Source organism: Colletotrichum fioriniae (genome assembly GCF_027942845.1).
Source record: "Colletotrichum fioriniae strain IMI 355084 chromosome Unknown scaffold_17, whole genome shotgun sequence".
Lineage (NCBI taxonomy): Eukaryota > Fungi > Ascomycota > Sordariomycetes > Glomerellales > Glomerellaceae > Colletotrichum > Colletotrichum fioriniae.
This window is the reverse complement of record NW_027076853.1, coordinates 392,919-418,401: the sequence shown is the minus strand read 5'-3', so window position 1 is coordinate 418,401 and position 25,483 is coordinate 392,919. Positions and strand designations below refer to the sequence as shown.

At 54.3% G+C, this 25,483-nt stretch overlaps 7 protein-coding genes across 7 annotated transcripts; 4 read left to right on the top strand and 3 right to left on the bottom strand.

Annotated features, from left to right (window-relative positions):
* Nucleotides 1-1,050: 1,050 nt before the first annotated feature.
* Nucleotides 1,051-2,730, bottom strand: N0V96_011313 (uncharacterized protein; the record flags this gene model as incomplete). The annotated part of the gene is made up of 2 exons (XM_053192278.2): nt 1,051-2,615; nt 2,667-2,730. The coding sequence occupies 2 exons, from the start codon at nt 2,728-2,730 to the stop codon at nt 1,051-1,053; spliced, it is 1,629 nt and encodes a 542-aa protein (XP_053050442.2).
* A 4,914-nt stretch (nt 2,731-7,644) lies between these two features.
* SNC2 (Vesicle membrane receptor protein (v-SNARE)) lies at nt 7,645-8,647 on the top strand (the record flags this gene model as incomplete). Its single annotated transcript, XM_053192279.1, has 3 exons — nt 7,645-7,761; nt 8,277-8,508; nt 8,628-8,647. The coding sequence occupies 3 exons, from the start codon at nt 7,645-7,647 to the stop codon at nt 8,645-8,647; spliced, it is 369 nt and encodes a 122-aa protein (XP_053050443.1).
* A 2,829-nt stretch (nt 8,648-11,476) lies between these two features.
* Nucleotides 11,477-14,226, top strand: ARG6 (Protein arg-6, mitochondrial; the record flags this gene model as incomplete). Its single annotated transcript, XM_053192280.2, has 2 exons — nt 11,477-14,108; nt 14,171-14,226. 2 exons carry the CDS (start codon nt 11,477-11,479, stop codon nt 14,224-14,226), a joined length of 2,688 nt encoding a protein of 895 aa, XP_053050444.1.
* A 1,651-nt stretch (nt 14,227-15,877) lies between these two features.
* Nucleotides 15,878-17,535, bottom strand: N0V96_011310 (uncharacterized protein; the record flags this gene model as incomplete). Its single annotated transcript, XM_065759236.1, has 2 exons — nt 15,878-17,489; nt 17,528-17,535. The coding sequence occupies 2 exons, from the start codon at nt 17,533-17,535 to the stop codon at nt 15,878-15,880; spliced, it is 1,620 nt and encodes a 539-aa protein (XP_065612133.1).
* Nucleotides 17,536-18,094: 559 nt separating this feature from the next.
* N0V96_011309 (uncharacterized protein) lies at nt 18,095-19,316 on the bottom strand (the record flags this gene model as incomplete). Its single annotated transcript, XM_053192282.2, has 3 exons — nt 18,095-18,305; nt 18,367-19,141; nt 19,208-19,316. 3 exons carry the CDS (start codon nt 19,314-19,316, stop codon nt 18,095-18,097), a joined length of 1,095 nt encoding a protein of 364 aa, XP_053050446.2.
* A 3,016-nt stretch (nt 19,317-22,332) lies between these two features.
* Nucleotides 22,333-23,442, top strand: N0V96_011308 (uncharacterized protein; the record flags this gene model as incomplete). The annotated part of the gene is made up of 1 exon (XM_065759235.1): nt 22,333-23,442. One exon carries the CDS (start codon nt 22,333-22,335, stop codon nt 23,440-23,442), a length of 1,110 nt encoding a protein of 369 aa, XP_065612132.1.
* An 8-nt stretch (nt 23,443-23,450) lies between these two features.
* On the top strand, nt 23,451-24,980 carry N0V96_011307 (uncharacterized protein; the record flags this gene model as incomplete). The annotated part of the gene is made up of 3 exons (XM_053192283.2): nt 23,451-24,411; nt 24,475-24,727; nt 24,794-24,980. 3 exons carry the CDS (start codon nt 23,451-23,453, stop codon nt 24,978-24,980), a joined length of 1,401 nt encoding a protein of 466 aa, XP_053050447.2.
* Between the last annotated feature and the right edge of the window lie 503 nt (nt 24,981-25,483).

Genomic DNA, 25,483 nt, shown 5'->3' with positions numbered 1-25,483 from the left:
GCGCTGAGAAAGACTTTAGAGACCACCTCCAAAGGATAAGAAGATGCCTCGGTATAGCCTATTATCTCTCGAAAAAGAGACCGTAATTGTGCCGCCATCGTCATCTGGCATGGTTACACAACCACGTCCTCGAAACACGCAACACCACCACCACCCCACATCCCTCCTTACCCCCCTCGTGTTCGGGCATGTGAACAGGAAATACCCAGCCCTTCATTGGCTGCGCTCCAATGCTCTAGGAGCGGGGGAGATATAAAACCGCGTGCGAGTGAGTGTATGGACGGATATTTGGTAGTTGCACATCCATGGGAAGTTTCACCATTGACAAGGGGGTAAGTCTTGTCAGCCCAGAGTTGAGCTGTCAGAGTTCAAAGTGACAAGCTCGCCGGAAGGTCGAATCCGAGAAACGTAAGGAAACACATCCAATTGCGTGGTATCTTCAAAATCTTCCTACCTCAATCAGGGAGTTCTCCGCCGTTCTGAGTTCTGGCGTTTCCTTGGTTTAAATTAGCTGCCGGAAGGCTTGGAAACTCTATCCTCTGTTCTCATTCATTCTTATCTAGAGCTCTCCGGATGTCGCCTTGATGCCAAGCTTATGTGGAGAGCTCCGCCACAGAATTCGCCGCGAGAATCGCCCGTCATCTCGGCGGACGGAGCTGGGAGCGGCGCCGTGCCGGCCCCGTCAGACGGGAAGTAAGGCATTTGGTTCCAGTCCGTCACTGTACCCCGATTCTCGGATTTATTCACTCGAGTGTCTCGTTACGAGAGTAGCCAATTAGCGGCTTCAATTACAATTGGCATCATCTATCTATGTACAAGTCGTCATAATGTCGTGGGCTCTTCCCCAGCTCTCGATTTTCTGGAGCTTGTTGTGTCGTAATAGCCGGCCATGACTATTCGGTTTTATTCTCCAATGAATGCCGGATGATGCCAACCCAATGCATATGTAAGATCCAAGTATGTTCCAGAAGTCCGTTTGTCCTCGCCATTTAACGCCTTTAATATTGAATGCAATTTGCTCCGATCCCCAGCAGTGGAACGAGACAGGTTCTACTCGATTCGAGCCGATCGTTGTGACGCAATGCTGTTGCGCAATGCAGGGTTCCGGCTCTTCCTGCTCAACCTCTTCTCTCGAACCATGGGGATTCCTGGAGGCGGATCCGTGACCGCTGTTGTCCCGCTCATCTGAGAGAGCACACTTCCTCGTTGTGGCAGGCCTTGGTGGCTACTCATTGTGTATCCTTTCGTTGGCAAAGGAGACAGTATTCCGTTTTCACGCGAACTGCCACCGTCGCTCGATGCATCGTTATCAATCCCCTTACCCTTCTCGTTCATGTCTTCGTTCTTTCGTTTGGTACTTAGTGCAGCAAGGCCACCGCCACCGAGGAGCGCGGAACGGAAATCGAAGAATCTCTCCTTCATGGGCTTCTTGGACGTCTCGTCCAGCATCATGAATATGACACCCACAATCAGGAGACCAAGCACAACCATCGTCAAGATTGCCGCACCAGCCGTATCACCGCCGCCTAATGGGGGTAAAGTCGAGACCGCAGGGACCGTCCGGCCGATGTCGTTACCTCCGGCTCCAGGATCGCCCTGAGAAGTGCCGCCAACGTCTGCAGTGTGAGGTGCATTGGAACTTTCGATGAGGTTGCCGAGTGTGATTTCGAGCGCGGCCATCTGTTGCCCGACGCCCTGCATTCCGTCCCAAGTCCCGTTTTCAGTCCACTTCAGCCCACACATGCGTCCGTTCGTACCGCCTGTGCACTGCGATGCAGCTGCGATAGATGAAGCGCGGATCTTGGACATGATGCCATCAGTCAAATGCGGGGCCCATTTAGTGATGGCCGCTAGCCAGCGGCTAAGGTATGCCTTGAAGGACTGCTGGTCGAGGTTGCAGAGTTCCACCGTCTCGCATGCTACCTCTTGCATGATGTTCTTCTCCTCGCCAACGAAGAAGACATCTGCGCCCTTGACCAGCCCGTCGAGCCGGTTCTTCCACACCTCGCTGCCAGTGTGGTTGTACATGGCGGCAGCGCCAAGGATCATGCCGCCAGCATTGTAGGTCCATTGATACGGGACGATGTTGGTGCAGTTGTACTGAATGTGTCCGCCGTCGTAGACGTAATAATCGTCGGAAATGAACTTGACGTTAACCATCCACTCCCAAGTCCTCTCGGCCCAGTCGGAGTAGGACGAGTTGCCAGTGTATACAGCCAGGCGTCCAGCAAGGGCGAAGAAGCAAGCTTGGGAAATGGTGTTCTTGTAGTCGTAGCCGTTATTCCACTGGAAGATCTGCCATCGAAGTCCTCCTGCACAATGGTCAGGATCCCACCGCGCAGCCTGGGTGTTAAACACGGCCTGTGCCAGTGCAAGCCATTGTGGCTTGTCGTCCGGGGGGTTGGGGAACCCGTACTCGGCGGCAGACATGACTGCGAGCCCCCAAAATCCTTGATCGTCGTTTCCTTCGGTTCGTGTCTGGTTCTCTGGCATGTAATCGTTAAATTTACCAACTTGGTGGAGGAGACCCTGGGTGACAACGTCGTTCCAAGTGCTGTCACCTGTGTAGTACCAGTAATCGATCATGGTGCCCATCATCGCGCCGGCCTCCCACCCTGGCATTGTGTTAGTTGAGAGCAGGAACAGGGATTCGGATATGCACTTACAGTAGTATGGATCGGGGAGAAGACCTGGGGTCTTGCCAGGTTGGTCTCCGTCGTAGAACGACATTAGATCTTCAGTCATTGACCTCGCAATAGTTTTGATACCAGCTATGCATACCGCTTGTCAGTCGAGATCGTCATCAAATTATCATTCGTGCTCACCTTGGTCACTTGTATCCAGGTTGTATGCCGTGGTGACTTGGACGGTCGCCAGTAAAAATGCCGGCAAAAGCCGGCTTACAGAAGACCATGTTGACCGGCCCCGCATTGCGATCATGATGCGGTAGGTTGGAGTGGGAGGGATCCTTGGCTTTGATGAACGGACCGCACCGCATGAAAGGTTGGACTGAAGATTGGGAATCTGGGGGAAGCGTCGATTAAGTGTCAAAATAGAGAACGAGTGGATGCCGCAAGGTTGGAATAAGAAAGCGGCCAAAAACTTGCACAATGTCAAGACTTTTTGGCATAAACCGGGCAGACGGTGCGCATGGGAGTCGGGCCACGTTCGTGAGGTAATGGAGTAGCTCCGATGATGCGAGCTAAGAATCGGCAAGGTTGGTTGGCGTTTTTTCCCCTCTTCAACAAACGAGAGGTGAAGTCGTATGGCGGCAGGTCTGTCCACACCACACACACACACACCAATACTGTTTTAAGCCTGGGAAAGTGCGTGTTCTTGTATGTTGATGTTGGCGTGTACGTGCATGCAGGTTGGACACACCCCTCAAAGAAGCAGTAGCACCTTGTCAGTTTCCGAGGTGGTCAGGCAAGCCCAGTTTGCCAGGTTCAGGATCCAGGCTCGCGTCGTCCAGACCGAAGTAACCGGGGAGGATCGAGGAGGAGCGATGACGGTGGAGGTGCGCACGCTTGCTGCTGCCACTACTGCTTGACTGCTGCTGCTTATTCTGTCTCTTAAATCTGCATCTGCCGTAGTCGTCCGTGAGGAACAAACAAAAAACGAAGGTGGGAGGGGAGAAGCAACTTCTAGCCCCAAGTAAATACGAGTTTGGTCAGGAGCAGTCGAAGACACCAGCAAAGACGGAACCGTTCGAGTCGAGAGACCGAGGAAGTAAAGGAGCGGCGGAGGTCCACTAATAGCCCAAAAAGCAATACGAACTTTGCGAAGAGGATCCCGCAAAGTCGAATTTCGCCTTCGTTTCTGGCTAAAGTTGGACTGGGGAACAACAAATAGGACAGGCACTGAGGTATGAGAGCCGAGTGCATTTCGGGACTGGTAAGACTGGGTAATCAAGCAATCGCGAAACCAGCTGAACGAGACCCAGTCTTACAACTAACAATGTCTCACCGCCGTGTGTGCTTGTTGTGGTTTCGTGTGTTTGATGCTGTCCATTGCCTCCAGTCATTGGGCAGCCTGCCGGTAGGATATTTTGTTTCTTTCCTGGTGCCACTCAATGTGCCAGTCTGCCCTTGGGCTTTGGCCATCCTCCTTGCTTCTGTTTCTAGCGTTAGCATTGGCAGCTAAGCTTGTTCAACATGCTTGTGATGCTTGTGCAACCGTCCCATTCACAGCGCGTCCGGCTGTGGTCCGAACCCCTGCCATCCCATGAGCTTGGTGCTGCATATCGCTGACCCGTCGCTGGCATCCCCCAGCTCGCACTGCGGGAGGTAACTTGGTGACGTTTCCGGAACCCAGGTGGGAACTGTTGGGGCTACCTAAGTCCCGCTGTCGACCCAAGGTTTGTTGCGAGAAACACTAAATCATCGATGTTTCCCAGCCTGTGTTTCTTTTCTCTGTGTCTCCTCTCAGGCCTGAGGCCTGCTTGCCATGCCGCGTGACCCACTGGTTCGTCTTTTAACCACTGACATTGCGGCTGCTATTATTCGGATTAGACTTTGCATCTGGTCAAAGCCGGACCACACTTGAGTGGATTGACTTTGTGAGCACCATAGTGTCTTCTCAGGACTGCTTGTGGCATACTATTCTGGTGATTTGGTTTTGCGCTGCGACCTTGCCCAGCGAGACGGCGCGGTGCAAGCAGCCATCTGCTTCTGCTTCTGGGCAGCGGTATGCCGCATGATGCCACTTGTTGGAGTTCCGCTTGAATAACTTGAATGAATAACATGAATAAAACGGGGCTAGCTGACGTCGTTGATCAGCAGAGCTTCTGGGGTGGCTAGGAAGCGACAGGGTCAATATGCCGCTGGTCCCGGACTTTAGACTTGATCCAATCAGCATCAAATTGAGCCCAAAGCTGTCCGGGCCGCCGCCGCCCTGCTGCTGGGCTAAAAAGTAAGAATTGGTAGCGAGCGGGGGAATCGCCGTAGGCCGCCGCCAAGAATCTTTCAGGTTGACTGTCGAGAGTAGGGTCTTGATTCCTTCAGGTTCGGATGTTGTTTGCTTGGAGCGATGTGATGCTTTCGGAGCAGACAATCGAAGGACATCAGACGACCGTTTGCCGTCGCATTGTTGGATGGCCTCGTCTTCATGTTCTCTGCCGTTGTAGGCCGTTTTGGAACTCATAGACCTGAAGCTTGGCGGCTGCTCGAGCGAGTGAGCCCATTTCCGCGAACGATTTAGCTTCAGCACTTGGTCGCTCCATTCCATCAGTGCATCGGGTCAGCCGCCAGCGCGCTTAGTAGGGACACTCGGAGCCGGTCTTATGCAAAGATCCATCCATAAGCCTGGCCGTGAGTGAGCCATAGCATGGCGAATGCAGCCAGGCTCGCACTCTGAGCCTCTCCAGGCATCGCTGTCAAGACTAAAGAATGCGTTTCCATTTGGCCTAGGCAACGGTAAAGTAGCATGCCAGCGGAACATCGTGGTACGTGGACCGCTTTGTCACCGGCTGGTTCGCTGGCATTGAGTCTCATCATTCCGCATTGCTGATTGCGAGGAGCGCAATTTGCCCTCGGAAAGTCCATTCCTCGGCAGCAAGCCTGAGATTGTGATGTGTTCAACCGCATCTGGTCATGTAGACTTGCCAGTTGTCTCGTTGAACGCTCATGGCAACGTGACAGCCCGACCGGTAGGCCGATGAAACGAAGTTGCGACCGTCCAGGGTTAGTCGAGATATCGCAAGCGGTAAGATCAGCTTCGCAGCGTGCTTCATGGGGGATGGTCCTGCAACGGCGACGCAGAACGTGCGGAAGCGGCACGGGCTCAGTTCAGCTTGAGGGTTTATTGTCGCTTTCTTTGCGCTGGCGGTGATGTCCCGGGTGATGCAGCGTTGATGTCTCCGGCTTCATCTAGGTCTCAGGTACTCGTGATGAATGTTGAAGTAGCGGCAGATATTTTCAACGTCCGGCCGGTGAAGTTCCTTGATAGACCGGGATACCCGTTCCTCTCAGTAGACAAGAACGGATCGAACCGCTAAAATAGGCATCTTTGCATTGGGTGCTACTCATTTGGCTATTCGATTTGTTGAAAGGCATTCGAGGAACTCTGGTCTTGTGATCTTTGGGTCTGAAGGCAACGCCACGATACTGCGCCACATAATAGTCAGCTCTGCCTTACGTAAGGTCTTGGTCCAAGATCAAGCCATACTGGGCTGGTAATGTTCGGACCCCGGTTTGTCATCGTATTCGGGGACAGTACGTGTATCACGTGGCTGACTTTCACGTGCCGCCAAGGAGACAACCTGGAAATTTAGAGGTTGAGGATGGGATCGGATGAGATGGTGGCACCTCATGGTGCAAGTCATGGCTCCGGGGCAATTCAATTCCGTCGGGGGTCCAGGCTGTGAGTCGTGACGACCCTGCAGCACCGCCCCGACGATTACATCAGAAGCCGCGAGTCCGTGGCACTGGCTCCGAATGCTTGGGAGGCGCCAGAAATCACCTTGCTGCGCAGAAAGCTGACGCCAATCTAATGCCCAGCCTTCTCAGCAGTGCAGCACAGCAAGGTGGGAAGGTCGGAGCAAAGGTCTCCATGGGAATAGGCTCTGGAACGAGTCTGCGTCGTGACTGCGATACGTTAGTGGTCCTCTCCCCTCTCAAGGAATCGCTGACGAGGCAATGGCAGTGCTGGCCCGGAGACGCTTCCAGATGCTCTCGTATTCAGGGAACAACCTTTGCTGGGCCTTTGTCATGTCTATGGGCACCCGCAGGCAGGGAGAGTCAAAAAAGAACAGCAAACTTTTGAGTTGGAGAAAGACAGAGAGAGAGAGAGGGAAGAGAGAGCCACTTGGCACTGCGTTCGTGACTGACTGCGCATTTCCACTTTTCGCCAGGTTCCCCAGGCACCGGACGAAGGATACGTACCGCTCAGTCCGTCTCCGACCTGCTCGAAACGGTCGTTTTGATTGGCCCTCAACCACCGTTCCACCATCCATCTTCTTGACCCCCCCGGTGCCCCGTCTCCGTCCCTGACGGCCGTGCAACTCCCATCTCACCCATGGACTATTGGAATCAACTGGTTTTTGTTGCTATCGGTCGGATTCATTGTCTTGTCGCGCGCCTCTTGCGCCTCTTCCAACCCTTGGGAGGTCCTGCTGCTAGTTTGTTCCAGTGGCTGGGTCGTTCCCAGCTCGACTAAAATTAGTGGTCCAGCATCCCCCAAGGTGGCCGTCGTTGTCCCCTTCCGACCGTCTTGAGTCTCCCTCACCACCCCAACCTGGAAACCCCCGTGCCCCCGTGCCACCCCCGGCAAGAAACAGCAGCGCATCCCCCCCCAAATCCTCAGACGGGCACCTTGTTTCGGCTGGGCTCTCGCCTCTTTTTTCCAAGCGGGAGGCGTCTCATCACCTGAACCTGAACTTAACCACCTCATCAGCCCGCCTACACCCTCCAAGGCTCCAACCACCTTTTCTCCTCTTTCCCAACCACACTTTACACACTCTACAACCATCAATCAACAAACCGCGACCGATCGCCATTCGCATCCTCCAACAAATTCGGAACCTCGTGCAACTCAATCCTCAATCTCGCTCGTCCGAATCAAGACTTTTATTCACCAGCTGCAGCTTCGAGCTCCGCCGGCAAACCCCAACTTCACCTTTCTCACATTTCCGTCACCACAGCGACAATGCCCGAGGACGCCCCCTACGACCCGTACATCCCCAGCGGCCAGGCTGCCAACACGGCCGGCACGCAACAGCAAGGAGGAGCTGGCGGCAATGCGAGAACTCAGGCTCTGCAAGCTGTAAGTTGCGCTGCTTTTTCTTGATGTTATCATCGCGAGGTGGCTTTTTTTTGGTTCGACGTTTTGCCCCGGATTGCCCGACGCCTGATGACGACGACCGACCGAGCTACCCGCCCGACCTAAGCTGTCGCCAACTACGCCTGATTGGGGCAACGCATCAATTCTTCAGCTCATCGGTCGGATATCGACGTCAAGCAATACTGTACGTCGTTGAGCGGGAGATAAACAGTCGTCATACCTCACGACGTCAAACGCGTTGGTGGTGTTTGTCAGAAAGCCGACCGTGTCCCCTAGCCAACACAATCGATACCAGCAACATGGAAGTTTCCAGCGAATTGACCACGATGCAATTTGACGACTCTCTGCGACCGCTCAGCAGCTGAGCATCAGGAACCACAATCGCTCCCGATTTTTCGTTGTTCGTCGCTGGCGTTGCAATCAGGGGCAAATTTGTTTCGCTTACTGCGTACTCGGAACCGCGTCACTAGAGTCATGTGCTAAAGATCTATTTATAGCAAATCGACGACACCGTCGGTGTGATGCGCGAGAACATCAACAAGGTCTCCCAAAGAGGCGAGCGTTTGGATGCTCTGCAAGACAAGACCGATAACCTGGCCGTGTCAGCTCAGGGCTTCCGCCGGGGCGCCAACCGCGTCCGCAAGCAGATGTGGTGGAAGGACGTCAAGATGCGCATGTGCTTGATTGCCGGCATCATCATCCTCATTCTCATCATTGTCATTCCAGCCGGTATGTCTCCCATTTTTCTCGAGCGCTTTTCCTTTGGATCGCGGCGTCTGTCTCTGTTCTGTGGCTCTAATCATTGTCAATGTTGTAGTCGTCGCAACGCGCTAACGTAACCCCCTCAGTTGTTGCTACTCGCAAGTAACAGATACCACACTTTTTCGCATTACACTAGCCCCTTGGGCTCATGGTTCGCCCTCATGATATGGAAATGAATTGTCAGATATCTCGCAGGCTTCGAGCAACCGTGGGAGACGAGGGGATGAGGTGGCACACAGAGCCACCTCTATGGGTTAATGACTTGGGAAGCGCGGAGGTTGTTCGAAACGGACTCCGATCTACTTCAACGGTCTGCATGCAAAGGCCTGCTGCTGGCCGGCTCCGGGATTCGTTCCGAGGAAGCTAGCCAGCCGCAACGGCCCGGCTGCGGATCAACCGCATGTATGTATGAGGGATGGCAGGCGTTTGCGTAATTTGAATTCTCACTGGCCCTGGTTTTGATATCCAGTCTGGTCGCTTGTTGTATATGAATGAAGTGACGAGTCTTTTTTCCCCGCAACAACTCTGCGAGATGTCTTTTATATCGGTGTCCGAACTTTCCGTGAACCTTTTGACTGTGACTATAATGTTTCGGATCGTTATTGGCCCATGACCAATGAATCCATTTCCCTGCATCCCATTACGTGCTGATCAAAGAGAATAGAGACATCGGACCACACCGTTCAAAACTTGCTCGATGTGAAAATGAGATCGGGACCTAGCTTCCAGGGCCCAGTAAATGGAACCACGAGAGGTTCTGAAACAGCCAGTCTCGTCAGACGAGCCCGCTCTAGAAGAGTGTACTGCGTCTACGATCGGGACCATGATCTCCAGCGGTGTGCGTACAAGTGTGTGTGGATGGGTGGATGGATGGATGGATGAAAGCAAGTCAATGAGGACCAGCCAGCCAGTCAGTCTTGCATACTGCCGTGGGCCATGCTAAATAAGGTAGCAGTCAACCCACGGTAGTAGGTATCCGTATAGTAAGGCGAGGCAAGGTAAGGTAAGGCAGCATGGCAGGCCCAGGTCCAGGTCCAGGTCCAGGTCCAGGTCCTGAATGGTTCATCTCAAGCTCGGCGATCTCTGCGCCGGTCCCCGGGATTGCGTCGGAATTTGGGCCAGCGGTGGTACGGATCCGAGAAGGCGTTTAGAGTTGACATTCGATGCCCACTCTTTTTTTTCCTGTCGTTTCCACATGGTTCAGGGACGGGCTGAAGAGGGAGGGAGGGTGCGAAGGCTTAGCCATCTTTCTTTCTGGAGGATCAGGCTTCGTTGGAATTTGGGAGAGATGGTTGGTTTACTTTAGATGCGTTGGTTGGTTGCCGATATGTTGTTTCTTCATGTGTGGTCTGGACATTTGCCGGGCTACATATGCACGGTCACGATGTTAAGTCAAGAGTCAACGTTCCCCCAAACATCTTCAACGGGAGGAGCACTTGACAGATTGATGAATGTCTGTCTGGTTCCTTGCTACCTCGGCTCGTATCAGGCGCTCGCTCTTCCCCCATTACTCCACCTAGCCGAGAGAAGAATCGAAATTTTCAAGTAACATTTTCCAGGTTACGGAAATGCCTCTTTTAGCTTGTTGTGCAGTGCAGTGCAGCAAGAGAAGAAAAAAAAAAAAAGCATGGCTGCTGCAGATCGCGGTGGCCCAGCACACGCATTTGGTGATCTGTACGGAGTACGTACCGGGGTGATTCCTTATCAGATCCGACCAATAACCGGGGTGTCCACTTGTGATGGGGCCCTTTTTCCCGTTTTGAGGTTCGACGGGTGGGTGAGGGTGGTGGTGACAGGTGGTGCAGCGTAAGTGTTTCTTGGTTGGGATTTAACCTGCTTGAGGTTCTCGTGCCCTTGAATGGAATGAAGTTGTCAGTAGAATACTACTTGGAGAGGCGGAAACACTAAAGAAAGGACAGTAGCATTGAGAAAGAAGAGAGAAGAGTTAGACGGCGCATACCTAAGGTACCTCTAGCTCTTCCCAGGTCGCCGCGATCGCATGTCACCGACGAGCTGCCAGCTGTCAGATGGTGTCCCAGATGCGGATGCGAAGTGTGGGCGGCCGGCGGCGAACCGATGCAGACTGCCAGTGGCAGCGGAGAGCGGTACCGGTCGATTTTTTCCCTTGGCTGGTGGAAGGTGCCCGCCAATTGCTTCCCGCTCAGGTTCCTGCCTGCGGTCCTGCACTGAACTGAAGGTGGGTGACTGGGCTCAGTTGCTGGGTGCTCGGTGCCCCTGCCCCTCCTCCACACCTCCACTGCATCATACCGGCTCTGTTGCCCACGCACCGCACCACCGCCCACCACACCACCAAAAACGTCCAGTCACAGTCTCGCAGGCCTCAAAAAGTAAAAAGCCTCGTCTCTCCGATTTCTCAACACCTACGCTCTCCCTTTTCTCTCTTCCTTCCTTTACTCTCTTGCTCTCTCCTACCTTCTTCCCTTCCCCGTCAATCACCTCTCATACCCTTCCGGGCTGTTCAATTGAACTGGAATTGGACACTCTTCCCGGCAGCTAGAAGAGTCAGAGAGAGAGAGTCAGTCATTCAGACCGAGTTCGAAGCTAATCTGCCTGGGTCTGTTGTGTGAGGTGTTTGTGTGTGTGTGAGTCTTCTCTATCCTTTCCAGGCCTCCAATGCTCCGTCAAGGAGCTCATGCACTTTGAATTATACCCAAACGTCCTCCCTTGCCCTTCTATACCTCTCGTCGAGTCCATCCGCCTCCACATTGCTCTACCGCCGTTCCTCGGGATGCCGACCGCAACGACACTGAGGACGAGGGAATACCATACCGGTAGAAGAGAGCATGGACAGAAAGAAGAGTAAATGACGAGGGCGAAGAGCACGGAATACACACCTCTGCTTCTCAATTGCTTTCTTCGCCGACGTCGCAAACCTGGCTGACCTGTTTTCCCACCAAAAGTCCAAATAGTCGCAATGCTCTCCGCAACCTCTGCCGTTTTTCGGGCCGGCGCCCGCCGCGCCGTGCCTCGTGTCGCTCGTCGCCAGAACATGGCCGTCACCCGAGTCAACAACCCCTTCCAGCGCCTCAATGCCATCCGCGCCCTCTCCTCCACCAGCTCCCAGTCCGAGCAGGCCAACCGCGACCGTACCCGCGCCATCATCATCCGCACACTGAGTCAGATCGGCAGCCGCCGCGAGGGCCAGCAATACCTCTCATACTTCACCTCCGTCTCCTCCCAGAAGTTCGCTGTCATCAAAGTCGGCGGTGCCATTCTTACCGACTACATTGATGATCTCTGCGAGAACATTGCCTTCCTCTATGAAGTCGGCCTGTACCCCGTTATTGTCCATGGCGCGGGCCCTCAGCTGAACCGTCTCCTCGAGGAGGCCGGTGTTGAGCCCCAGTTCGAGGAGGGTATCCGCGTCACCGACGGCAAGACCTTGACCGTCGCCCGCAAGCTCTTCCTCCAGGAGAACATGAAGCTCGTCGAGAAGCTCGAGAGCCTCGGCGTCCGCACCCGCCCTCTGACCACCGTCCTCACTGCCGACTACCTCGACAAGGAGAAGTGGAACCTCGTCGGCAAGATCAGCAGCGTCGACAAGGCGCCCGTCGAGCTCGCCATCTCCCAAGGCTACGTCCCTATCCTCACCTCCATGGCCGAGACCACCGAGGGTCAGATCCTCAACGTCAACGCCGATGTCGCCGCGGCTGAGCTGGCCCGCGCGTTGGAGCCCTTGAAGATTGTCTACCTCTCCGAGAAGGGCGGTCTGTTCAACGGTGAGACTGGCGACAAGATCTCCCACATCAACCTCGACGAGGAGTACGACCACCTCATGTCTCAGTCCTGGTGCCGCTACGGCACTCGCCTCAAGATCAAGGAGATCAAAGAGCTTCTGGAGACCCTGCCCCGCAGCTCCAGCGTTGCCATCATCCACCCCAGCGACCTGCAGAAGGAATTGTTCACCGACTCCGGTGCCGGTACCCTGATTCGCCGCGGCGACAAGATCGCCTTTTCCGACAGCATTGAATCGTTCCCCGACCTCGCCAAGCTCAAGCAGACCCTTATCCGCGACCGCGAGGGCATGGACGCCGAGGCCACCGTCGACCGTTACATCGATTTCCTCAAGGGCACTCCCTTCAAGGCCTACTACGACGAGCCCTTGAACTGCCTCGCCATTGTCCTGCCTCCCAACGAGAACCGATCCCACCCGACCTTGGCCACCCTCACCGTCACCAAGGAGGGATGGTTGAGCAACGTTACCGAGAACGTGTTCCACGCTATCAAGAAGGACCACCCCAAGCTCGTCTGGACCGTCAGCGAGGAGGATGAGAACCTCACCTGGTTCTTCGACAAGGCCGACGGAAGCTTCTCTAGCAAGGGCAACCAGCTTTTCTGGTACGGCATCGACAACCTCCAGGAGCTCGGCGTCTTGACCGATGAGTTCAACGCCCATGGTAGAGCTATGCTCGGCGACTCCAACCTCGAGGCCCGCCTCCGCCGCGCCGCCCAAACTTCGAGCCGCAACCTCAACCAGTCTTCCACCCCCGCCCAGGCCCGTGGCTTCTCGACGATGGCTCGTCGCCCGACATGGGCTCCGGCCGCCGCTACCCTCTCCGGCAAGCGCACCTTCGCCACCTACACCACCACCAACCCCAACCCTCCTTTGGGCAAGAAGAACGCCTCCAACGACGTCCCCTCCCGCGTCGCTCTCATCGGTGCCCGTGGTTACACCGGCCAGGCTCTCATTGAGATGCTTAACGCCCACCCCAACATGGATCTCAGACACGTCTCATCCCGTGAGCTCGCCGGCCAGAAGCTCGAGGGCTACACCAAGCGCGAGATCACCTACGAGAACCTGAGCCCCGACCAGGTCACCGAGCTCGAGAAGAAGGGCGCCATCGACTGCTGGGTCATGGCCCTCCCCAACGGTGTCTGCAAGCCCTACATTGAGGCCATCGCTGACGCTCGCAAGGGCGGTGCCGACCACCGCAGCGTCATTGTCGACCTGTCCGCCGACTACCGCTTCGACAACACCTGGACCTACGGTCTTCCCGAGTTGACCGGCCGCTCCGAGATCTACAAGGCCGACAAGATCTCCAACCCCGGCTGCTACGCCACCGCCGCGCAGCTCGGTATCGCGCCCCTCGTCGAGCACCTCGGCGGCTCCCCCTCCGTCTTCGGTATCTCTGGCTACTCAGGCGCAGGCACCAAGCCCTCCCCCAAAAACGACGTCAACCTGCTCAAGGATAACCTCATGCCCTACAGCTTGACGGACCACATCCACGAGCGCGAGATCAGTGCCAAGCTCGGCACCGACGTCGCCTTCTCCCCGCACGTCGCCTCCTGGTTCCGGGGTATCCAGGCCACCATCCACATCCCCCTCAACAAGACCATCACCTCGCGTGACATCCGCCAGATCTACCAGGACCGCTACGCTGGCGAGAAGCTCGTCAAGGTCATTGGCGACTCACCACAGGTCAAGAACATTATGAACAAGCACGGTGTTGAGATTGGTGGTTTCGCTGTTCACAGCAGCGGCAAGCGCGTCGTTGTTTGCGCTACCATCGATAACCTGCTCAAGGGTGCGGCAACTCAATGTCTTCGTAAGTCAACCCCTTTATCCAGGTCCCTGAAAAGAAATATGTATACTGATACCCTTCTACAGAGAACATGAACCTCGCCCTCGGCTACGCCGAGTACGAAGGTATTCCCACCATGTAAGGGGCACAGGCGTCCAATGTTCAAGGAGCGGGTTAGATTCACAAAGGCTCGGCGCGGACACTCAAACTTATCTGGAGTCATAACCGGTTCAAAAGCATCTTCCAATTTTAGTTTCTTCTCTTTTCCAAATCCTGTTTCCCTCTGGTCTTTCAACTGCGTGGTCTTTTTTTTTCCCCCTCTACCTACAAGCCCCTCTTTGGATACCTCACAATCAGGGGCACTCAGACTTTTTTCTTTTTATCATCCTGCTTCTTCAGGGGACCCCGGGCGCGGGGCAATCGTTCCGTTGGGGACCGTCTTTCATGACGTGGGTTGTTGTATGCATGTATATACCGGGTTACGAGTCAAACAAGAGGTAATTATACAGATTTAAAAGCATTCCTTAAAGATGTGTCGTGATGTCGATGAGATGAGGTATTTCAAGGTGTGCCAGGCCAGCCAGCGTACCTATTCTCGTCACGATTCGAGTTGTACTGCAAGGTACTCGTTGCATACGAGACGTGGCGCATTCTTCGCCGCTTTAGGGGCCCTTTGAGCCGCGATCTTGTGATGTAGAGCTTAGCTTGGCTTCGGGGAGAAGATCGAACGTACTTCCTGCAGGCGTGTAGCAATAACAGCCGCTCTCTGAATGCATACCTTGTAGATTTCGAGGCGGGTGCATAAGAAGCGCCTCGGTATCCAACGCAAAGCACTCGCGCGCCGGAGGCGATGGTGAGCGGGGTATGGCTAGGGCGAGGGCAGCGGTATCTTGATATAAAGGTTTCCCCTTTGGAGTGTGGCAGGACAGTGTCCAGGAGGCGACCGACGTGGGGTATGCCCACGTGTTCGATTCTCTTTGACGACCGACAGATGGTTGCGCCACGCGGGCTGGCGTGCTGCTGCTTCGCGTCCATGTCGAAGACGAACCCATCCAAACATCAGTGGTAATGTAGGAGGTATGGCATATCATCGCTGTTCTGCAGGTCGTCTCTACTGATGCTTGACATATTTAGTCATGAATACTTGGGGTCTATTGCCTAGAAGACGATGGAAAAGCGTAGATATTTGTGGAGGGCTGCCAATCCGTTGGTGACATGGAAATGGCCGAAGACGAAGCCGGCACCAGAACAACCTTCTTCTTCTTCCAGACCAAGAAAACCTTAAAACATTTTTCAGATACCACACACACCACATAGCATCTTAGTGAACACCAGCAGAGTACCCATACAAGATCCATACCCCTATATAAATACTCACAGCCGGGGTACCGATATTATTCAAGCCATTGATAACTAGATTTACGCTGTCAAGGTAGAGACTAGCTCGAAGCTGATACCTTGATGCTCAAGCCCGTATTGCATCATCGGGCACGCGAGGAGTTAGTTTAATATTTAAACTCACCAAAAAGGCCCAAGAAGGTGCCCTAGAGCATCAGGCGGATAATTGGGTTTCAGTTTGATCAATTGCCCGCTGAAATCATTGTGTATATACATCTCCCTCAAGGCACTTCTATCAGTAGCGGGAGGGGAGATGGCAACGGACATCGGGATACCTTCTATTGTATGTCATGATGAACATGACTGATACGCCGCTTATGCTATGTTGAACGTCATCCAGGTCTTGAGTATCCATCAGCATTATCGAGACCAAGTTTTCGGTGTCCCACTGGACATCAAAAATCTGCTTGCCATCTCTTGTATTGTACTGGCTGTACACTGGTCGTTTCACACTCGTCCATCTTGAACAAAACTTCCCAGGCTGCCGAGCTTTCTGCAGAGACGTCAAGCTTCTTCGAAGTGAATGACAGTACTGCAGACCGACCTGACCTCCCCAAGTCGAATGTAATCCTATTGGTCGTGGGTAAGCCTATCTGCGTGAGAAGTTCGTCAAGCCCAAACCCATCAGGCTCCTCGGAATTCAAGAAAGAGTTGACATAGTCTATCTTTGTCTGGAATTCACCGTATCTCTCAAGAAGGGTTCCCTTCATTTCCTGGCTAATAAGGTGAACCGCATGAGGGTCAAAAATGAAGACGATGTCCGTTCTTTGAGTGGCGCTAGGGTTTACCTGTTGGTTTATAGACTGGGCTGTGTGGTAGATATGGAAGAGGATCGACCCGCAAAGACGCGTGGGGTACGCCACAAATTCCAGGGCCTCGTCATGCCACTTCGACCATGGCCAGACTTCTGCTACCTTCATATTTCTGGGGCAACGGAACTTCATTTTGACTAGATCCCATGCGCCGTGGCTGAATAGGCGAATTGGATAGCTCGAGACATTGACCAGCAGGCTCAACTCCCGGCGGCGGAGTGTGTCCATGTTAAATTTGCTCTTTGAAGCACATTGCTCGAGGTTCTTCCGGACAAAAGAGCCGCCTACAACTTTAACAAGACAGATGGCAATATGTTCCTCGCCGCGAGAGCCGCAATGTACATAGTAGCGGCGGCCGCCGGTTCCAGGTACTTCTTCCCAGACAAGCTCAGTGTGGATTTTGATGCAATTTTTCATGACCTGAAGCGTTGGCCGCTTGATAGGCGGCGGATAGATCTTCCTTTGATGACGGTGGACGGCAAAGTCGTCTGCGGATTCGGCAAGCACACCGCCGAGAATCCGCTCGCCGACGCGGAAGGACTGGTGTGGTAATGATCCTTGCAGGGCTCTCTCCCATGCAAGGATCGTCACATCGTCGGTCTCGCGCAGAATCTCGTTTTGAAGCCTCTGAAATGCCCTTTCTTCTTCACCGTAGAAGAGAGGCATATTGATGCCGAAAATGCCCATGAGACAGTACGCGGCGTCCTCGACACGGGTGGTCTCCCGACCCGCCGCCCAGGACATCTTTTCGGCAACGCAGGTGTGCAATAATGCGCCCTTGTCGCCACGGAGGACGTCAATGGCGACAGCAGTCACAGCATGGAGCTGGTGAACAAGGCCAGTCTTGCAGCCGACAAGGTTCCAGCCTCGGTCGTAGAACTCGACTTCTTTGGGTGCGATTAGTTCTTGAAGGGTCCAACCCCGCGTGAACCAGCGGCATTGGCCCAAGTCTCCGCTGTTGTCGATGTCGCCTTCCACATCGGCGGAGGGATCAAGGTCAGATAACCAGGCATAACAGATGACCGCGCGCTGGTACCACTTGAACATTGAGTTGATGGCCTCCGTAAGCTCGGCACTGCTCGACTTGTCGATGCAGCATGTGTCAACCCAAGCGTACGGTATCCCTTGACGATGAGCTAGTCCGCAGGTGATGAGAATTTTGATGAAGCCGGCCTTGCTGGTGGTTTGTACCCAGCTCGAGGAAGTTGGAGCCTTCATCTCCTGGAAAGACACTTCACCATCCCCCCATGTGTGCGAGAGAATCGCGTAGGGCGGTATGTGTCTACCGGTAAACTCTTCAAGTTCGTGCGACCATGTGTTGATGAGCCACATTTGGAGGCGTGCGTGAGATCTAACGATAGCTGTGGGGCGGTTCTGCGGTCCTTATTCTTAAGAATGGAACGAGGATGTCCCAGTACAAGGGTAACCTACTTGTAGGTAGTAGTTGGATGTTGTGGTGAGGCTGAAATCACGCTGGACGGCGTCAATCTGACATAAGTGGAGGTGATGTAAGGTACCTCACTACCGAGTGTGCCTTCTATCACACGCTGAAAATTGCAATTGGGCAGTCACATCTAACGCAAGCGCTACCAAGACTTGACCCTCTTTCATGCATAACATCTCACTCCAAACCCTGGATTCTCATTAAGGACGATTAGACCATCCGGCATAGCAGTGTGCCACTCCAATTAAATGTAATTATGCGAGAAACAAGATAATTCTTCTTCTCAAGTGTAACTATGTCTGCTCACCAGAGCTTCAAAGAATGAAAGTTGTTGTGAGACACTACGTCCCCTCTACTTACAAGTACGCAACAGCCAGACAGCCCAAGAACGCCAGCGCAGCAGACTTAAGGGAGACATCAAAGCTTCTCGAACTCGCCCCGGCCGGAGTGAAATTGGCAGTAGGCTTGACTCCGTCGGTGAAGGGGGCATTGGCTGCTTGAACTGCTCCGGGAAAGGCAGCCGTCGAGGTTCCCGGGCTCAACTTGGGTGATGCCGGATTGAGGACACTGTTTTTGTGTAAGTAAACTTGAAATGCTGTGATCTGGGAACAGAATGAGAAATGCTTACCTGTCAATGACGTGCATAACACCGTCGCTGGTGATGATATCCTTGATGGTAACCTTGGCAGAGTTGGCAAAGACGGTAGTATCCTCCTTCCGCAGCGAAACCTTCTCGCCCATCAAACTCTTGTATCCCATCTTTGTCGCCACGCCCGTAGTGAACCGGACCTGATTCATGAGGACATGATACTGTAGAATCCTAGCAAGATCCGCAGGCTCCATCGACGCAACCGTAGCCCCAATAGCCTGGAACGCAGCATTCGTCGGCGCAAAGACAGTCGCAGCCTGCAAAGAGTTGACACCATCGACCAGCCCAGCTTTGACCAACGCGCCCGCCATGCTCGTGAGGCCTGTATTCATAGCCGTGTCGGCGGGGGATCCGGGGAACGTCAAGACGGTATCGATGACGTGCAGCACGCCGTTCTGGAAGGCGACGTCGGCCTTTGTGATGACGCTCATCTGCTTGTAGCCGCTGAATACCCTGCCCTGGTCACCCTTCCTAACAAGCTCGACCTTTTGGTTGCCCGTGACGTTGGCGGTGGGCATCTCGAGGAGGGTCTGGGCGAATTTGGGCTGTTCGTAGAACATGGTGGCCGTGGTCTTGCCGCTTACGACGTGGTAGCTGAGGAGATCGGCGAGGAAGGTAGCGTTGGTCGCCTTTTGGGCAAACGCAGGGTCCATCTGCATCATCTTGGCGAAGGCATCGTTGGAAGGGGCGAGGATGGTGACGTCCTTGGCTTTAACGAGGGTCTGGTTCAGGGCTGGGACCATCGCCAGGAGTGCTATTTGGTGGTGTTAGTAGTCACACTCTCTTGTCCATACACGGCCTATTCCATCGAAGATCATACATGTCAGAGTACTCAAGGTATCATTGTTGCTCTTGAGCACATCCATGAGAGGTGGAGCCGCTGCCGCCAGTGCAGCGAAGGCGAGCGTGAGAAAGCTCGTCAGCTGCATTGTGCGGGAGCGGGCGAAGCGAAACGGGAAGCCAGCCCGGTGGTGTTGAAGAAAAGAAAGGAAAGGTGAAGACTTGGATTTTAGGTTCGAGCCAGGACGACGATCTACGGGAACGAGCCGACTAGTAATACTTATACTGACAAGTCTCAACCCAACCTTCCGGGTCCGAGAGGCGGGGGAGGCATGTCTTGACACTTTTTGCCAAGGTCAGACGGTTCACCACCACATAGGATAGAACCTTCGGCCTGCCATCTACGGATACAGCATTGCAATACGACTACCAAAATAAGCACCGGAGGTGGGTCTCTTCAGGGCCCGGTTATGTTTTGTCTCCTGATGCAACTTCAGATTTCCTTCCTGGCCCTCGTAACGACCCGTTATCTGTGCAGGACGCGTGGAGCCCTTTCGTCGTGGGAGGACCCGCGGGAAGCAAGCTTGACACTTGTCTCCCGGCGCGCGGCCGTCCCGAAGCATGGCGGACCCATCAGCCTTACTACATACCTTTTCACGATACCAGGGAAACATGGGAGAGGAGATACACTGAGAGGCTCCTGCACCGTGAGAGAAGAGAGGGGCCAAAACGTAGTGGGCGAATCAAGAGCCGTTTGAACACATCCTGACCATCCATTTTCCCCTTCTACGGTGCCTACTGCGTAAAGGTTGACGGGAAGTGGTGGTGGGTTCTCTTCTTCTCATTCGTTCTGGGACAGCAGTGCGGCGGTAAGGGAAAGGTGCTGTGCGGGAGATCGACGAGTAGAAGCGGCGGGATGACGGTGAAACATGCCTCAGAGCAACAGGCGGAAACGCATCCATGCGCAGTGGGGGCCCTTTTCTCAGACGGAGGGAAAGTTATTTTCAGGAAGGGCGAGGCGTGCTATCGGTAGAGTCGCATCTTCGAGAAGACTGACAGAGATAGATGCAGAGAGATTAGGTTAAGCAGCACTGACTTATTAGAGATCCTCATAAAGGTAGTGCCAAGTCAGACCGACGGCGTTGGCAACGACCATAGGTTCTGTTTCTTAGAACTTGGAGAACAGGAACTTCCTTATCTAAATCCGTAAGAAGAGAACCACTTGTAATGGAACATAACGGGAGAGACCGGAGCGAGTCGAGGTGCTTGAGGTGCTTGAGACAAGCACTGACAGGTTTCCAAAATGGAAAACGATGCTGGGGGTTGAAGTTATTCGCGGATCGAAGCCCCGGGTGGAGATGGCCGGAGTGGGCCCGGTCGGGCGCTCCCTGGTGAGAGGAGATAGTGGACCGTGCTGCCTTACCTAAGCCGAAGGAATCCAAGGATGACTCAGCTATCTTTTTGGTGCAATTCCCAGAAACTCCCCTGACAGACATGCATCGCACCGCGCCGCACCGCCTGCAACTATTTTGTCTTAGATTCAACACTGCCGCGGCCTCCCTGCCTATCGTGCCGTAACACAATGCACCGCAGCGATCCCATCTATCGCCAACCGTAGAAGAGGTATGCTGGACTTCGGTTGACCGAGCGCACGGCTATCACGGCAGCGTCGGTAACTCTTTCGAGAAAGCTTAAACACGTTCCGTGGGCCTCAGCAAGGATCGACCCTTCGCACGCAGGACGCTGGCTGTCGCCTCGAGTTGGAGGCTTTCTTTTGGGCCTTTTTATGCGCTGAACGTCGGTCTTTAGCCACGGCCGATGTCGAGACCATGACCGCCACCGCTGATCAGTCGCTTGATGAATGGCGTGTTCGTACGGAAGGTAATAAAGTACTGACTGACACGGTGAGTTCTCACCTTGATGAAATGAACTGCTATATTTGGCGGTTGCTATACGCGGAAGGCGGACGGCAGGACGGAGCCTCGTACTAAGTAAGGGCCACCCACATCGTTGACTCCGAACGACATCCAGAGGTGCGAAACCTATTCGATGATCGACACGGAGAATATCGGAGGGAAATTACGGGTTGTCTTGGCTATTCAAACATATTGCCTTCGTCTAGCAGTCGGTCTATTTACAGACTTTGGACGCTCACCACCCGGGGATCAAAGGTGGTGTTACGATAGGCGCCGGCCTTTCTTCACATCTCCCACAACGCTCTTGTCGACATTCATCGTGAGGCCTCACCATCTTCAATCGCAACTCTGAACCTCTTGAGCGATTGGACTATTTCGTTGATTCACGTCACATCCCCACGGGGTTTCTGGCTTCGTCCGCGTTTCCACCTAGCCCAGCCGTCGTATCGCAACCCACTCGAAACCCACCAAGACCTTGGCTGCGCTCTCTGGTGAACAAAGTCGCTATATATACACTCATTCTCACCGTAGTAGCAGCTTCGGGACTTGGAGTTCCGGGTGATCGGGAAACGACATCACCAAGTTCGAACTGGCAAGTTTTCTTGGGAGTTTTCACGAACGACAAGAACTTCAAACGGGATGCCCGTCGTATCAATTCGATAAACCATCACGTGACGGTTTCTCAACTCTTGAGAATAGGCCGCCCCGAGATCCAAGTGAGGCCAGGATCACATCACTATGCCTTACCCAACAAACAATGAACAACGCATCGCCCCCTCTCTGCTATGAAACGCCTTCTCTCTAGCCACACTATCCGCTGCTTGGATCCTTGTTCGTTCAAGGTAAGCTCGTTTAATCGGCCATGATCCATCGCCTTGAATGCCTGAGAACAAAAGTCCAATTGCTGGGCCAGTGCCACAATCCATGGCACTGCGCCACACCCTCAATATCTGAAAACACGTCATCCGCCCCCTTCCTCGCCCACGCCGCAGCTCGTGTTGCGCGTTCCCAGCCAGACCGTTGAAAGATTGGAAAGTGTGTTCGCCTTCTTCATGGGGAGGCGCAATATTAAGGTTCGGAGACAGATCAGTGATGCGCGCCTATTTTGTCAAAAAGTGAACCCAAAGAACTCTTTTCCTTCTCTCTTCATGCTTGTGTGAACCTCTAAGAATTCTCGAAAACTTGGAAAGATCTTCTCTGAAACACGTTGCATCTGCATCGCCAAGAGAGCCATCGTCTTCACCCAAAGATGGACACCACACAGGAACGGGAGCGTCACACGACAAGCTCCATTGCGGAGCAAGAGCTCTTCTTTTCCTCATCGCCATCGGGCCAAGGCCAACCTCAGTCTGGGCGGCGGCAACAGCAGCAACCTCAGCCTCGATGGTATGATAACGCCCAAGACGACTCACCCGTCGAACCAAGGAGCGGGGTTCCGGCTGTGAACATCATTCCGGCTACGCCCTCTACCCTTCGTTCAAACAGCGTGCGCTCAAATCTTTCTTGGCGGGATAGGGATGCTGAGAGGCAAGCGGCGGCGGCGGCGGGTGCGCTTCCGGAGGTTGAGGAGGAAGATAACATTTACGATCCGCCCAGCACACATAGACCAGCAACACCGCCTACGCAGTCCAAGGTCTCAGCCCAGCACACTGCGTCTACTTTTGACTCGCCGACTCAAACGAAGGTGGATGAGGATTATCATGTGTCGCCCATGACCGAGCCCGCTGTATTACATCACGACACGGGATTCTCTCATGCTGATTCAGTTGATACTACGGAGGCTGAACGGTATTACGATGCGACATATTCCCCTCAAAATGAGTACCCTTCTTCATATGACAAGGGCAAAGCCGCTGAGACGCATCCGGAGCCTGCGGTGCTGTATCAAAACACAGAGCGCTCAAATGCCAATGAGCGCCGTTCATCGATCGACAAGGGCAAGGCCGCAGAAGCGCTTCCGGATTTTGAAGACCGGCCCCCGGTACCGAATCCAAGGCCGGCATCAGAAGTCCCCGACTTCTATGCTCAAGAGCACGGCGGTTACGGTAGAGATCCAGCAGCCCAGGAGCAAGAAGATCGTGACTACGCAATGGCCTTGGCACTTCAGGAAGAGGAAGAAGGCCAGTCACCACCCCTTCCACAACGACACACCCAGCCAGCATGGAACACCAACGGGCCGCTCTCCTCCAACCCCTTCTCATCGCCCGAAGACCAGGACCGCGCCCTCGCGGAGCGTCTTCAGGAAGAAGAAGAAAACGGACCCCCGCCCCCTTACCAGCTCGCCCTCACCCCAAAGCCGTCGCAGAACTCCTTTCCCAGAGCCAGGAACCGCCGCCGTTCTCAAGAACACCCTCCATAGAAGGCATCATGCCGCCTCCCAAGCGCCAAGGCTCCGACTTTGGCAACGACGACCCTTCAAACCCAATTCACTACAGCAGAGACCCTCACAAGCTCATCACCTACCTCGTCCCCTTTCCCAAGCCCTGGTTGGGCTCCAAGGCGCCGTCCGATGCCATCCCCACCCGCTTCCTCATCTACACGCCCCCACCTCCGCCGCTCCAGGCGCCGCCCGAGGGCGTGAAGGAGGGCGTCACTCACAAGGTGCAGCGGAAGTGGCAGACGGAGGTGCGGCAGGCCAAGATGAGCGACGCAAAGACGACCAGCTGGGCGGGATTCAAGGCCAAGTGTACGCGTGGGGTGGATAAGGCTATGCAGTACACCACCACGAGCAACTTGGATTACCTTGCGCGCGTTACACCCCCGGCGAAGCCACCTTCGGCAATATCGCGCAAACTCTCACTGAAGGGGAGGATGAAGAAGGACAAGAAAGACAAGGCCGCTTCGGGGGATGAGAAGGAGACGAAGAAGAGTCTCGACGAGAAGAAGCGTGAGAGCTCCGACGCCAAGGACGAGGACGCGGAGAATCTCCTCCACGATGATGAGAAGTCCTCCGAGGATAAGGATCTCGATGAGAGGGCGAGGAACGAGAAATTGGCCGAGGAGAAGGGCGACAGGGAAGAAGAGGACTACTTCAAGTCGCAGCAGCAGCAGCAGGCCGACAAGGACGAGCAAGACGAACTCATGGAAGACGACCCAGCTTACACCTCTCATGAGACGAAGAAGACGGTCGGCGTCGAGGAGATTGTCTTTGTGTACTCCCCCTCGATGAACATGACGCCCGAGGCGATGAGGGAGGAATTCGTCAACTCCATGATGCGGACAAAGTCCAAGGCGCAGCGCGACGCCATCATCGCGACTGGTCTGCTTCCTGTTTCACTGGCCATTGACTTGGTTATGATTGCTGTCTCTGGGTTGTTTGAGGTCAACGGTGAGATATTCTTCTTCAGTCAGCATATATGCCTATTGTGGTCTACTTACTAACGTCTCACAGCTGTGTGGGCATACTTCACCATCAAAGGCTCCAAGACGGCGCGCTCCGTCACCAAGCGCATCGCCTCCACGTCCAAGAAGCCCGAGTCCATCGACCCGGAAAAGTCAGAGGCCGAGCTGGCCAAGGAGGACAAGCTCCAGCTGAGCTTCAAGCCGGCGAACCGCATCGACGTGTTGACGCGGTACCTGGAGGCCGAGTGTCATCGTGTCGACTCGAGACTGTTTCCCAGATACACCTCTTCGCCTACGGAAGTGTAAGTTCATATCCAATTCATCTATCTCAATCCATCGGCCAAAGTAAAGCTGACACATACGAACAGGGAATGCCTAGAGGCAATTGGCTGGTCCCCCACCATGACCCGCGGCCAGAAGAACTGGGAAGATGAGGCTTGGGAGGTGAACGATGTGAAGGAGGATTTGAGGGTTGTGATGCATAAGGCCGCGAAGGAGTGGCGGAAGTGGTGTAACCGGTATGAGAAGAATCCGGAAAAGAGCTTGACTAAGTGAGAGCATGCTTTCTATTAGAAGCGCTGCATGATTTAAGCGAATATACAACATGTCTCTTATGAAAGAAAAAATGCATTGTTGAGTATATGGATTACTGCAAGATCTGTCTCAACTCCTACGTCTTGCATTGCTGAGATGTGCGTAGTTGATTTGGGAGGATTGGTCGGTTGCCCTCCTGGTAGTTGTCTGATGGCCTTGAAACTCTCACGCAATTCACAGTACCTCTACCCACGCGCATCAAGCAGCATCACGGGCAGGCCCGCCAGTCTTGGTCCCGCGAACCAGCTCCGGTCCGCCTTCAGAATCGACAAACTTAACCTCCAAAGTTCGCGCCTGGGAAGCGATACGAGCACTATCACTCGCCTCTCTCAAGAAAGTCCTCGACTCCGCGTCAAGGCCATGGGCCAGCGTCGCCAATGAGCTTCCCCTCCATGCTGGAAGGCTTAGCCTTTTAGTCTCCCACATCGACAATAAGCAGAACACACACCCGCCTACCAGCGCGC